The sequence below is a fragment of the Pecten maximus genome, chromosome 15 (genome assembly GCF_902652985.1).
Source record: "Pecten maximus chromosome 15, xPecMax1.1, whole genome shotgun sequence".
NCBI lineage: Eukaryota > Metazoa > Mollusca > Bivalvia > Pectinida > Pectinidae > Pecten > Pecten maximus.
The window spans coordinates 12,450,034-12,464,962 of record NC_047029.1 but is presented as its reverse complement, the minus strand read 5'-3'; the positions used below and the strand labels follow the sequence as shown (position 1 = coordinate 12,464,962).

The window sequence follows — 14,929 nt, the reverse complement described above, 5'->3', positions numbered from 1 at the left end:
ACTCAGGCACGTTCGATGATCGACTCTTGAAAAACGGGAATCGATGGCCGAAATCGAAGGGGCGTTCGATTCGTCAACCGATTATAACCGATGATCGGCGCACCACTAGTTAATTATATTCAGTTGTGGACCTCTGAATTGTGCACTTTAGATTTTTGATAAGAAGTACAAAATAGCCAACAGACAGCCATCTTGGATTTTGATAATTAAAGTTTGTTCATGTTATTTCATGAAAAGAACTGGAAGTATTGTTTTTGCATAAATCAGATTTTTAGGAAATTGAAAAGTAGACAGAAGATCAGTCTGACATAAAGAGCAAATAAAAGGTTTATTCATTGGTTGGCGCTAAGATCCTCTGATATGTTATCATTTGTTATGATGTTAATGGATATCTGAAACTCGGTAGTCAAATAGATACGATATGTTCACAATAGTGATAATATTCTGAGCAACTAAAAATGCTTGTCATTATTAAATTTGGCTTGGTTTATTTTGTTTAACGTCCTATTAACATCTAAGGTCATTTAAGGACGGCCTCCCGTATGTGCGACATGCATGCGTATGTGTGTTTTGGGAGGCTGCGGTATGTTCGTGTTATGTCTCCTTGTGATAGGCCGGAACTTTTGCCGATTTATAGTGCTACCTCACTAAAGCATACTGCCGAAGACACCCAGCAGCACACCCCACCCGGTCACATTATACTGACAACGGGCGAACCAGTCGTCCCACTCCTAATATGCTGAGCGCTAAGCAGGAGAAGCAACTACCATTTTTAAAGACTCTGGTATGTCTCGGCTAGGGGACAGAACCCAAAACCTTCCTCACAGCGGCGAACGCTCAACTAAAGGCCAAAAGTGAGGCATTGTCAAGGGAGACATTAGGAAGAAGAAAGTTGTTAAGAAAGAAGAGAAAAGATAAGATCCCAAATTTAGTCGCCTCTTACGATCAAGCAATGGGGGCAGCAGGTACAATTCTTACGCCCTACCTGCAGGACAGTCATTATTAAATATTTCCCTCTTTATTCAAATCACCAGTCATCTGGTTTATAATCTGCCTGTTGGTAAACAATCCTTATTGATATCTGTATGTCATCTGACCTGAAGAGTCAGGATCCTTATATTTTTTTATAGTCATCGTGATTCAGCCATCGTCTGCCATTTTAAAATTTCAATCATACTTCAAAAGTTATATTTCTGGTCAGTCCAAAATCCAACCGGTTCGCTCGTTGTCAGTATAATGTGACCGGGTAGGGTGTCCTGCTAGGTGTCTTCGGCAGTGTATTATTATGATTTTTTAATATATTGAAATAACAACAATTCAAAATACCGCTAAAACTTCACGATAAGGATATCTTATGTGTAAAACTTTTAATTTTTGGCGCAGGTCATTCAATATTTAGCGTAGGGCACTTATTTTAAGCGCCAATACTGGCCCATGATATTTTAAAAAAAAACGGGCCAAAAAAAGAATTTTCGCGTGAATGGCGCAATGGCGCGGCCTGGCTGAAGCACTGAATAGGTCCACAACTGTGTACAAAATCTTTAATGACCCCAAGCTCTGTCTGCAATAAAAACAGGTCCACAATTGGGTCATCTGCAGTGATATGTTTGGGTGCAGGTTGTGGTGCCCTGGAGCTTTGCACATATGACATCAGTGGGTATGGAGCTACATATGGTCCTTGGGGTGTCTTCATGTGTATGCTGGTTCACTGTTGATTGCAACATTTTCCCCTTGTCTTCTGTTGATGGTGCCTGCAATAGTTTAGCTCGTTTTTGTTTTCTACCATGTGTTTTTTTAAGCTAATAACTTCTGGTTTGGTGCCACCCTGCTCTTAGGCGACATCTTACCAAATTCTCGGAGGCTGTTAATGCCCCAACTACATTTTCCAAATCTGAAGCAATATTTGTTAAACTTAAAGATAGTTTGGTTTGGTTTATTTTGTTTAATGTCCTATGAAAAGCTAAGGTCATTTAAGGACGGCCTCCCGTGCGTGTGGTGAGTGCGTATATATATACGATATGAATCATTGTGTAGAGAAGTATTGTTACTTGATTATTAAGGTCATTAAAGGACGGCCTCCCGTGTTTGCGATATGTATGCGTGTGATGAGCGTATGTGTGGTTTGGGAGGTTGCCTAAATAGACACTGGCACAAAGTACCTTTTAAGTTTTACGAAAGTTTTTATGATACGCAACCGGATAACAGCGAGTTAATTCTGCGCCAGAATTAGCCGATATCAGCTAACCAGTGACGTCGATCGGGGTATTATCGGACGCGGCCAATTATCGGACAAGCCAATCAAAACCGTTATAATCGATTTCTCCGATGCAACGATGTATTATCGATTCCGGTATTTTTAACTTTGACCTTTTCCCGCCATACCAGGAAAACTTTCAAAGTGCTGCTTGCCGATCAGGTAAAACAAATGCAAAATTTAATCTTCTAGCAGAGTTATTTTCACTTCCGGTTGACAAATACTAATATGTGACGTCACCGGATATTATTATTGCCAAAATGTCGCTTATTTTTATACAAAACAATGTTCAAAATGCATGAAAAAACAAACGCTGTAAGCGTTATATAGTGTCTTGTAAGCATTACAACACTGATAAACGTTATATAGTCGATATTGTACAGTGACCAGATTAAGGGTATTATCGGACACAAAATCACTGCATCGCTTATGCTCTCCATCAACCGTGACAGCGCATTGTGTTCATCAGATGGGCAAATATTAATATACTATAGCATATCAATATAGATTGTCAGCTATGCATAATAAGCCTATATATAAAAAAAAACTAGCAGCAAGCTTTTCACTGGAATTTCAAGCTGTAATTAACGTTATATGTCAATATAATATCCAGGAAGTACACTGGATTTAAGGGGCGTGGCACATTCAGGCCATCCTACGTGCACCTTGCACGATCTGTATATAGTCCCATTATATGTATGTAGGCTAATTAGGCCTATATGATAGTTGTCAAATGGATCACTATAATTATATAAAATAATTAAAGCAAGATTCAGTAAATCACATTCTTATTTAATGTTTCCTTTTTATTTCAGGTTTAATATATTCTTCCTTAAAATTCCACAAATTTTCTTCTGTTTTCCGATTTCCTCCATATTTCGATTCTCAGCCCTATACCTTGCATGAACAAATACATATAAAATAAAAACTATTGGACAATGCTGCATTGCATTAGGTTAAAATAAAGTAAAACACAAAACGGTTTCAGCAGTCTACATGTGTTTTTAATAGCCGAGGTTGTATAGTTGTACATAAAAAATACTAATAAAAAAGTGTTATGAGCTGTTTCAAGGCAATCTGGTATTTATTGTAGGAATTCCATTATGTCTAATCCCAGAAAGCAAAGAAGGACATGGGAGGAAGAAAGTATGCAGAGGGCTCTTGATTTTTATAAATCAGAGTCCTCTGCAGGACACAAAATGTCAGAAAAGTGGCAGAGGAGTACGGCGTCCCTAAGTCCACGCTTAGTGACCGTATCACCGGTCGAGTTTCCAGCGACCCTACCATCCGTCCTGGTCCCCGCCCTACCATATCTATCCAAGGAGAGCAGAGCCTCGTCGAATACATTAAAGTCTGTGCTCAAATTGGTTTTGGCAGGACAAAGCAACAAGTCCTGTCCATTGTTGGGGATATAGTGAGGGAGGGGGATATAAAAAACAAGTTTGTTGATGGTAGACCTGGCAATGACTGGTGGCTCAGTTTTATAAAAAGATGGCCAGAAGTACGTTTATGTAGTCCCCAGTCATTGCCACGTGATCGTGCTATCGCGTTAAATCCAAATGTTGTGAAAAACTACTTTGCCATGCTGGGGGATATTCTAGATAAGTATGGGTTAAAGAACAAACCTGAACGCATTTTTAATGCCGACGAGACGGGTATGCCACTTGACCACAAGCCACCTAAAATTGTAAAGGTGGCTGGTCAAGATGCGCATACCCAGACCAGTGGCAATAAAACCAACATTACAGTGGTAGCGTGCGCATCAGCCTCGGGGCTGTTGATCCCGCCCCAGGTAATTTTCCAGGGTAAAAGGGGGATGGATCAAACCATGTTCCAGGGAATGCCACCTGGAACAAGGGTTTGCATCAGCCCCAATGGATGGATTGATTCCGAACTATTTGAAACCTGGGTGACAGAGCATTTTTTAAAACATATCCCAGCTGTTAGGCCAGTGTTGTTATTGATAGATGGGCACAGCACTCATGTTAGACTTGAGGTGGTGATGAAATGCAAAGAGAATGGCATTATTCTCTTTGCACTTCCTCCCCACACCACTCACAAACTGCAGCCACTCGACCGGGGTTGTTTCAAGCCACTGAAGGAGCATTACAAAAAAGAATGCAAAGATTTCATGGAGAAAAATCCCGGGCGAGTGGTTAGTCGCTTTGTGTTTGGAAAGCTGTTTGGTGCAGTCTACACAAAGAGTCTGTGTCCATCTACCATCATCAATGCATTTTCCAAATGTGGAGTTTTCCCATTTGCACCACAGGTTGTTTTGACATCTGATGATATGGCACCATCATTAGTTGGCAACACAGCTATTAACATCTCCAGTGTTGCTGATGTCACCAAAGCACTTAAGGTGATGGGAATATTTGGTCCATCTGAGTCACTGTCCAGAACCTCCCTCTCTCAGCCTCTGGTGGCCTCTGCAAACAATGACATACAAGCTTGTCCTCCGACTATCACCACCCAGACTGTAGAACAGGATGATGATGCCATCACCATCATGACTGTGGAACAGGATGAAGATGCTGTCACCACCCAGACTGTGGAACAGGATGAAGATGCCGTCACCACCCCGATTATCACCACCCAGACTGTGGAACATCATGATGAAGGTGCCGTCACTACAATTACATTTCAGGCTGAGGTTCACGAGTACCAAGAAGAAACTCCCAGTTTCGTCCCTTCATCCCTTCCAGTCTCCCCAGTAATGTCCTCAAGCTGTCCTGATATCAGTGAGCACCTCATTCCGGAATCTCCAGAGATTTCCCCTATCATCAGGCGACCCCTCGGCCTCAGTGCAGTGGACCAAGTGCTTAATAGCAGTGTTAGTAATTTGCTGGAGAAGGCAAAGGAGGCGGTCTCTACAACAAAAAAAAGAAAGGTTATAATATGTGCAAGAGCATTGACGGAAGATGAATGGTTACAGCAGGCGGAGGAGCAGGAGAGAAAGAAGAAAGAGGAAGAAGATAAGGAAAACAGGAAAGTTGTCAGAGGAGAAGAGAAGAAGAGAAAGGAAGAAGAGAGAAAAAGAAAGGCAGAAGAGCGAAAGAAGAAAACAGCAAGCAAGAAAAAGAGAAGAAATGAAACCTTAGAGCGAGATGATGATGCGGAGTGCACTCATTGTGGTGGAAGCTTCCTCGAGGATGACCGGGAGGGGTTGGACAGGTTGTGGGTCAGTTGCGACCACTGCAAGGCATGGATGCATGGGGACGATTGTCTTCCTCTAGGTTTCACCGTACAGGAGGGCGAGGCATTCTTGTGTCCTACATGCAAGCCATGAATCTTGCTACATATCTTTGTACCCTAGCTGAAAAACAATAATTAAGGCAATAATTTACCATTTCATGTTCAAATCAAAATTAATCAAAGATGAATACATTCTAATTGATACTTTGTAAATTATACAACAATGTGACAGCGATAGTTAATATATATTTTTGAGTGTAGTAAGGCGGCATGATATTTGTCACCCACTATATCAAGTATTTTGGTCACCTAGATATTGGAACAGACAATTAAGTTATTTAATATGGACATTGCTATTTAATCATCAATAATTTATTACAGGTGATCAGGTGATTGACTGTCTGAGGCGGCATGAACCCTGACACCTTTCTGTTTCTTTCTCAAAACACACCTGTACATTTTCTTCTTTAATTTTCAACGAAAATGTATTAATACATTGTTTATAATATCATAAACAAACACTGTGACCTTGATAGTTTAATTTGCTGATGTATAGTATCATTATGTAATCATCAATAATTTATTACAGGTGATCAGGTGATTGACTGTCTGAGGCGGCATGAAACCTGACACCTTTCTGTTTCTTTCTCAAAACACACATGTAATTTTTTTTTTCATATTGTATCTCATTGCGTTGATTTAATTTTCAACGAAAATGTATTAATACATTGTTTATAATATCATAAACAAACACTGTGACCCTGATAGTTTAATTTATTGATGTATAGTATGTAATTATCAATAACTTATTACAGGTGATCAGGTGATTGACTGTCTGAGGCGGCATGAACCCTGACACCTTTCCCCAAGGCTTTCGGTTTCTTTCTCAAAACACACATGTAAATTTTCATTCCTTTTTTCCATATTGTATTTATTACCATTAAGATGATTCTCCATCCACCCAGCATGGCAAAGAACTTATATCATAGGTTACTGTATCAGCAGCATTTGTCTCGTATTTCTTTCCAGTATAAAATCAGTTTGATAGCCAATTATTTCTGTATGCTTAATTTGGGCTAAGCTCCATTCTTAAAAACATGTACATTAAGTACATGTTTATTCTTATGCAATATTTCATATCTGACTACTCATTACAACTTTTTAATGTCCATTTACTCAATTAATTATTGGCAAAATGAAATTATATGGTACAACAAATGAAATGCCGAGTTCAAATGCTTAACATACAGCTTTACAAATGTTAATATTGAATATGGGATTTGATGTGAAACTTAGGACTACGTACCTGACAGTTACTATTGAGGCTATTTGGAAGGAAATATAATTCTTATCAGCACTTTTTACTAATCCATGTATTAGTCACACAGAAATTTCACTGTGGCTTGTGTAGTACACCAGTAAAATGCTTCCTGGTCCGAATTGAGATGTTTTGTACTTACCAGTAAAAAATTATTTATCACATGTAGACTCCTGATACCGTAGTCCAGTAAGATAATAATCATCGTCTACACTTGTTCTTTTTTCTTTACCTTAAAAATGGAACATAACAATTTAACATTAGAGATGACATGAATGGTTTTTAAATTCAGAATGCGAACTGATTTTATTATTCGTATAATTTTAAGTAATATTAATTAACTATACATAATGTACAATTTTCACTTTCACTTTTCTCCGCAATCCAAATAAGTGTCTACATTTTCTTAAAATAATTATTTCATCAAAAAATAAAACTATCACAACTTAACAATATCCAAGTATAAATTTAAAGGTTGAATTTTTTTTAACTCAGCCTTAATGAAGTTATTTTAATCAGCTGTTAATCTTTACTTATGCAAAGATAAAAGCGACTGTCATAATTGAAAACCTTGACGATTTTGATATTATTAGACCACAGATGCAAAAACAATATCATTATTCTCATTTGTTTACGTTTTTGTAGATCTATATCACTATGAAGACAGTAAAGATAATGTCTGTTTATGCGGTGGGAATGCACCATTATGGCTCCCGCTCACTTACTGTTAATGAGATATATGCGGTCAATCTGGACAAGTACAACAAGTATGACTCAAATGCCTCATCTATTAAAATGAACGGCAAGACAGCTGGGTACCTCAGACGTCAAGATGCAAAAGTTTTGGCCTCCATAATAAGAGCTGGTTATGTAGACGATTCTGTTGGTGTGCGGCTCAAACCTAAATTTGAGCCAATTGTTAGAAACCGCAAGCTACACAGGCAAAAGTGCCACACATGTGCCACATGCGTAAAACGCATGAAAATCATATGAAATTTACATGCGTGGTTAAGCAGAAAAGAGCACGCGCGTAAATCGTGCGTTGAGTTCATATGAATATCATGCGTAATACGCATGTGTCTCGTGTGTAAATTTCGACATGCGTGGATCATGCGTAGCTACATGCGTAAATTATGCGTATCATATGCGTTAAACGCATGTATAATCTGTCGTGCGAGAATCGTGCGAATCAATACGCATGTGGAGGAGACGAAAAGAGCTACGTGCGTATCTCGTATGTAAATTACGTGTGTAATATGCATGAAAAGAGCACATGCGTAAATCACATGTCCTCTGAGAAAGTCTTGAATTGTTCTAGAATTTCTTCAGAAATGTACTAGATCATTCTCAAACAATTCTATTACCACTCAGAATGTGTCATGTCAGGGTCCACAGTGGCCGAGTGGTTAATGTGTCCCAACATTGTTCCATTATAACCTTCACTTCTGGATTGTGAGTTTGAAAACCACATTGGACAATTGCCAGGTACTGATCATAGATCTTTGGTTTATCTCAGGTACTCAGGCTTTCCTCTATACATTCAACACCTGACATCCCTTTAATGGCTGTAAACAAAATAAAGCAAACCAAACAGAACAATGTCAGATGCCCAATGGGCATATTATCTTAAAGTCTAATCAATAATAACAAGATGAAAATTTGTTATTTAGAATCAAAAATATAATTCATTTAATACTTGCTCATGTAAAGTAAATCCATACAAAACCAAGTTGCACTGTAAATAATTTATAGTTTAGAATGTCAGTTTATCTTATGGTAAGAAAGATCAATACACATATATATAAATATTAAAAACCACTATCCATGTCCTTGGCCTTTGCATTACTGGTATAACTTGTATAGAGAAAAACATCACTTTTTCAACAAGACGGAGATTCTGTTGTCTTATTCATATTGTTTGCCTCTCCAACAGCATTACTTCTAGTTCCAGAAATCACTTTTGTTGCATGGAGATATTTATACAGAATCATATGATATACAGTTCATTGAATCTTTTTCCTTGAAGCTTAACACTGTTCACATGGGTTTCAAAACTGCCGAGCCTTGCCTGCTGTGACTGACTGACTGTCCATTTGCCGAAAGCAGAAAACAGTTTCACTATGTTGCAGATCTGTCTTTCAGCTTCTCCAGATGTCCACCTTTGTTGAAGTTTCTGTAAACAAAATTAAAAGAAAAAAGTAATCAAAATTGGTTTTACATGGTACATTCACACATGATGAACGATATTTAATTATGAGATGATAATCAAAATCTCAATAATATGACTACATTACTTTTCAAAATTAACTAGAACTGTCGCCAAGATGGCTGACTTATACCCCCGCAATCTGCAATGGTGAAATGGAAGGCTTAATAAGATAACCCAGTAATATAGTGACCAGTTGCCATAGCAACCATAATTTTGAGAAAAATAAAAAGGCATGCACATCTACACATGGTCCTCTATATTAGTGTGAAGTTTCATTGAAATCGGCCCATCGGTTTAGGAGGAGTTGTCCGGACAAACTTAAAGTTATGGTTCTTATCAGAAAACCTGTTTATAGTGACCAGTTGCCATAGCAACCATAATTTTGAGAAAAAGAAAGTGGCATGCACATCTACACATGTTCCTCTATATTTGTGTGAAGTTTCATTGAAATCGGCCCATCAGTTTAGGAGGAGTTGTCCGGACAAAATGCGTCTACGGACGGACGGACGGACAGACAACCTGATTCCAGTATACCCCCCCCCCCCCCCCTCCCCCCAACTTCGTTGCGGGGGTATAATTATTTTAGAGAATTAATCACTGAATCATTGCAATGGCAGTACCATATACAGCTTTATGAGCAGAGGTTAAATGCCTTCCCTATATAAAATAAAGTAAATTTTACCCCTTCTCAATGAAGACGCTTGACCGCAGGGTTATGAAATTTACAATTTCGGTAAAGGACCTCAAGACCTTTCCATCTACATCTTTGATACAAAGAGTATTTGATTTCAGCTTATCTGGGAGTGGAGAAAAAGATTTTCAAAATTTCAGTCAATTTGACCCTTTTTGACCTGCCCCTCAGGCTTCTCTGTTGTGAGTTTGAAACCCAAGTGGGGCAGCTACTTGGCACTGACCAGAGATCAGTGAATCCCTCGGATTAAACACTGGGTTTTCCAGCGTTCCTTCTCCTCCAAACCCGGTACATCCTTAAATGATATTGGCTTTCAACAGGGCGTAAAAAGAAACAAAACTGACCTGGACGTTGGAAAAGTCAAAGACAGTGCTTACACATTGATGTTTCATATTTATTATAGAAAATTTATAAAAATTATCACATTTCTTTATGAGCTTGACATGAAGGTAACAGTGATTAAACAAACAGCAGTTGGTTAAGTGTCCAAATAAATAAGTATTTTTTAAAGATTATTATGAAGTTACAAGACATGTGTGATTACCTAGACTTGAAGCTGACAGGAGTTCTTACAGCTGGTGTCCCTCTAGGAGCTGGATGTTGAAGATATCTAAAACAAAGAAAACAAAATAGTTTTCAGAAAATAAAAACATAAATTCAGCTTCATTTAATCATTGATATCAATTTGTTTGCAAACTGTATGAATAAATAAATGTTTTTAACCTCTTATATGGTAGCAGTACGTGTATACCAGTTTTAATAAAATATCTAACAATTGCAGTTGTATCAAATAAGTGAACAAGAGGCCCATGGGCCTTAACGGTCACCTGAGATTTGAAATATTTCAGTTAATTTAATTGACCATTCTTGGCCCCATCCATCAGCCCCAAGGGGTCAGTCAGTACCAATATGTGCATACCATCAACTGCTATCCCAAGCTGATAATGTTAATGAAATTAGAATGAATTAATTCCAATAGAAATCAAACAAATCATAGTCAAAAATGTGATTTCCCTATATAAACTATAATAAAATTTACCCCCTCCCAAGGGGTAGATGTGTGACCACAGTGTCATGAAATTCATAATTTTAATTAAGCACCATAAGCCCCTTCCAACTATGAAGAGTATTTGATTCTACCTTATTTAGTTATTTGGGTCTTGAGAAGAGGATGTTTGAAATTTTTAGTCAATTTGACCCTTTTTAGCCCCGCCTATCTGCCCCTGGGGGTCAGTCAGGGCCAACATGTGTATACCATCAAACTGCCATCACAAGCTAATAATGTTAACCAAGTTAGAATGAATTCCAATAGAAATCAAACAAATTATAGTCAAAAATGTGATTTCCCTATATAAACTAACGTAAAATTTACCCCCTCCCGAGGGGCAAAATGTGAGACCCCTGGGTCATGAAATTCATAATTTTGGTAAAGCACCATAAGACCCTTCCATCTATGAAGAGTATTTGATTCCAACATATCTAAGAGTATATAACTATATAGAGAAGAATATTTTTGAAGTTGCAGTCATTTTGACCCTTTTTAGCCCCATACCTCAGGCCCCTGGGGGGTGGGGACCATGTAATTCACAATTTCGTTGACCTTTAGCCAGATTTCATTGAATTTGGTTCAGGGGTTTTGGAGAAGAAGTCAAAAATGTAAATTGTTTACGGACGCATGACGGACAACGACGGGCAAAAGGCGATAAGAATACCAGTAGGTCACTTGAAATTGAGAGAATAGTTCTGCAATATGAAATGAAAACCATATTTTGTGAAAACTTTTAAAATATTTCAATTTAGTTTTTCTCAAGAGGGAAATAAACTGCGCTCTGAGGCCTGGAATTGAATGCCCTTTCTGATATCAATATTTGTCCATTGCAGTGATGGCCACATACATTGTGAACTTTTTACATTAGTCCCTGTGCAACTAAGCCAACTATATTTTACCTGTGTGCAGATGACATTTCAAAGAATTGTGATAATTTATTCCTGGTCATTGTTCGAATTTGTCAAATAATTTTCTGTAATACCTTTGTAAATAGATGAAATCAACTTGAATTCAAAAGTGTACAAAAATGTACATGGTTCCTCACCCAAAATAACTGAATATGACTTAATTGAAAATATTTTAGTATCAACTTAGCTTTCTCCACATTGATTTCTTTTTGTACATGGCAAAAGATATAATTTGGCTCTGTCCAAAGATATAGTCTCAATCAAGGTCAGGTCAGAGACTTCAAAACAAATAATTTCAAATTTTTAGCATTTGCATATGATGTAATCATGTTTCATTAAAAATTTGAATAAAAAGTCTAATTTGAAAAAAAAAAATGTTGATAATGTGAGATTCATGAAGCAAATCATTTGAATAGTTAAATTTGATCTTTCAAAATTATTCCCATCACACAACACAGGCTGAAGTTATTCAATATTTCATTTCGAAATCAATTTCAAATCTTTAAATTTTCTTATTTAAACAATCATTATGACCAGGGACATATCCCTGATATCATGTATTGTAGTGACAGGACCTGATGCATGAGGAACTTTCCAGCTTGCAGTGTCATTTCAATAGTTCTACAAATACATGTAATTGAATGATATAAGTTCAGAAAAAAATTATGCAAAACAAATTAAGAAATGATGCAGTTCTCTTGTTTGATTCAAAAATATAAAGACAATGCTTTAAAATTTATTCCAAAGAAAGATGTTAAAGTAAAAAAAAACTTCAGTGAAATTCCCAAAGGTATAAAGAATGTAAATTCACCACTTCCAAAAACCAACCTATAGCCGTATACCCGTTATTAGTACACATTGTTCACGTCCAGGAAAATTAAATAGGCCTATAAATCTACAGTCTGAGGTACAATTTGCCTCTGGGCAGCAAACTATGTACAATTTACCTGTAAAACGGACCTGTTGGAACTACATCATTTTCCTTTCCCACTCATTCAATATATATCATAGTATGACGTGTCACTCTTACATTTTATGTAACAGATTATGACGTGTCACTCTCATGAATGTAGGATGGTTGTTCAAGCCAATTTTAAAATCATAAATTCAAATGTTTAAACTTTTAAAAAATGACATAAGGCCAACTGCAGTTAGTGTACATGAAAGCTTGATAAGAATTTGCTTAACTCATACATGAAAATTATATTAATCTATGGATGTAAAAGTTCAAGGAGTAGCAGTGTGCAGCCAGCTGGGATCGAACCAGCGACCCCGGCTTACTGGTCCACTGAGCTAAAGGGAAATTCCCCCTAGCTGGAAGCTAGAAGGCGACCATATTAACTATGTACAGTATTTACAATTAAAACCCGGCCTGCTACAGTGATATACATGTACATATTGACTTGACTTCTAATTATACTCTTTACATATACTTCCATTACAGTATCAGAGATATAAAGTAATAGTAATCATGATATCATTAAGTATAGTTAACTCATAAATGTATATTTGAGTATCAATTAGTGGTTTTAAATGTGAAGTTGACTAAAAGTTTTCTACTCCAAATATAAAAATTAGTTTGAAGAATATTATTTTGACCATTTACTGTACATTTTTGAGTGTTGTAACAAGCTTTTATACTACATCATAAATATTTATTTCCCTATTTGAAGAAATGCATGAAATTGAAATATAGATTATTTATATTAAGTTAAAAATGCCAGGTTCAAAGTCTGCATAAAGGACGTTTTATATATTAGTTATTAGGTAGAGTTAAATTGATGGAAATGAGCATGACTATGAGTCGCATAAATTTCACATCTTCGGAGTTCTTATTCTATGGCAACCTAGCTGGGATACCTGGGACAATCATATCATTTCAAAAGTGTAAGATAGCTAGTCATAAGCTTAAGTCTGTACCGGTTTACTTTATGAGCTTGGTAAAGGTAAGGTGTGATGACCAGTTTCCATCTAACAATTAAGGGGATCTTTATCTAGTTTATATGACCATGTACACCTGTCCAGATCTTCACACCTTATAAGGTAAACTTGGAAGGAAGGGTCATTATTGGGGTCAGTGTAAGTCACACCCTTGTGACCTGGAAGTGTGCGTGTGTAGAGGGGGGGATTATTTCTTATATAACTGGCATAAGAACTCCATGTATGACCTTGATTTAATGAGGCAGGAATAACATGAAAACAAAAAATTACATTAGATGCATTTTTAGTATCTATAATCCAACTAAAAATGAACCAACAAAATAATAAGATGATAGGCCTATACTGCATACTTTAAGATAAGTTACATGTTTTATGAGTAGTATACATAATATATCTATGCGAGCGGTTATAAATCAAAATGTATTTCATTATTCTGCTCGTTCACGAGAAAATGTCCGTGAGCACACGTGCGGTTTTCTGTACATTTGTGACCTCAATCTGGCGATTCCCGTTGATATTTTTAGACGTTAACAATCACTGAGAAAGCTAGCCACAAAAAAAACTAAACCGGCTAGGCCTATCGAAATCTAAAATTAATTAAATTTGGAGAAAAAAGTATTACTACAGTAAATATAAAATAAACGGGATCTGTTCTTCGTGCATATTTAGCGTCGCCTGTTTACATCAATGTCAACAAACAAGTTTACTTACAAGTTACAGTCAGCGGTACTGGTACTGCCGATGAGCTCGAGGCTACGGGACTTTGCTTGACATTCTGAACGCTGGGTTGATTATTTTTTGCACGCGTGCTTGTGCAAAGCAACATATAATCATGACAAAACATCCATATCTTGGAACATCGTCTCTGATTTTCAGATATTGTAAGAAATACTGGCAGTGACAGTAAAATACAACACAGCCCACCGAAATACAACTTCAATGAGACAGGCGCAGCAACAAACTTGGTGACGTCACTGGTGACGTAACATCCGGAGTAGACCCTACTGAAAAAAACAACACACAAACGCATTTCACTTACCTATCTGTTATCTTTGTCCGCCTCGTTGGTTACGTGAAGGGAAAAGGATTCGCCGTGAATCACAGATATGTTCTCCGCCACGGACTGCGCTAGCGATTGTAATTCTGATTCTGTCCAATTTGGTTTTCCGGTTTGTAAGTGACAGTACGACTAACCACCCGAATCCAAACGCAATGGACCGAAAAGACCACATATCATTTATTGTGTTTTCTTCTTACTTAGTTAAAATTAATGAAACTGAGCATATTATTTCCCAAAACCTGTTATTCAATTCAAAAAATTATTATCTATTAATTATAAGCGGTAAAATATATGAAAATAAATGT

The 14,929-nt window shown here is 37.1% G+C and overlaps 1 protein-coding gene and 1 long non-coding RNA gene across 2 annotated transcripts; one reads left to right on the top strand and one right to left on the bottom strand.

Moving 5' to 3' along the window:
• Positions 1 to 1,480: 1,480 nt before the first annotated feature.
• On the top strand, positions 1,481 to 4,540 carry LOC117343259 (jerky protein homolog-like). Its single transcript, XM_033905604.1, has 3 exons — positions 1,481 to 1,530; positions 3,434 to 4,458; positions 4,524 to 4,540. Exons 1-3 carry the CDS (start codon positions 1,481 to 1,483, stop codon positions 4,538 to 4,540), a joined length of 1,092 nt encoding a protein of 363 aa, XP_033761495.1.
• A 3,406-nt stretch (positions 4,541 to 7,946) lies between these two features.
• On the bottom strand, positions 7,947 to 14,573 carry LOC117344119. The gene is made up of 3 exons (XR_004536119.1): positions 14,276 to 14,573; positions 10,212 to 10,277; positions 7,947 to 8,940 (listed from the first exon to the last, which is right to left on the bottom strand). It is a non-coding gene; the product is annotated as an uncharacterized LOC117344119 (long non-coding RNA).
• Positions 14,574 to 14,929: the final 356 nt, after the last annotated feature.

Excerpts from the sequence above, each read along its gene's own strand:
- LOC117343259 (XM_033905604.1), top strand. The coding sequence starts at position 1,481 with ATGGCGCAATGGCGCGGCCTGGCTGAAGCACTGAATAGGTCCACAACT. Across the intron at positions 1,531-3,433 it reads CTGAATAGGTCCACAACTGT|AGTCCTCTGCAGGACACAAA; the intron begins GTACAAAATCTT and ends TTTATAAATCAG.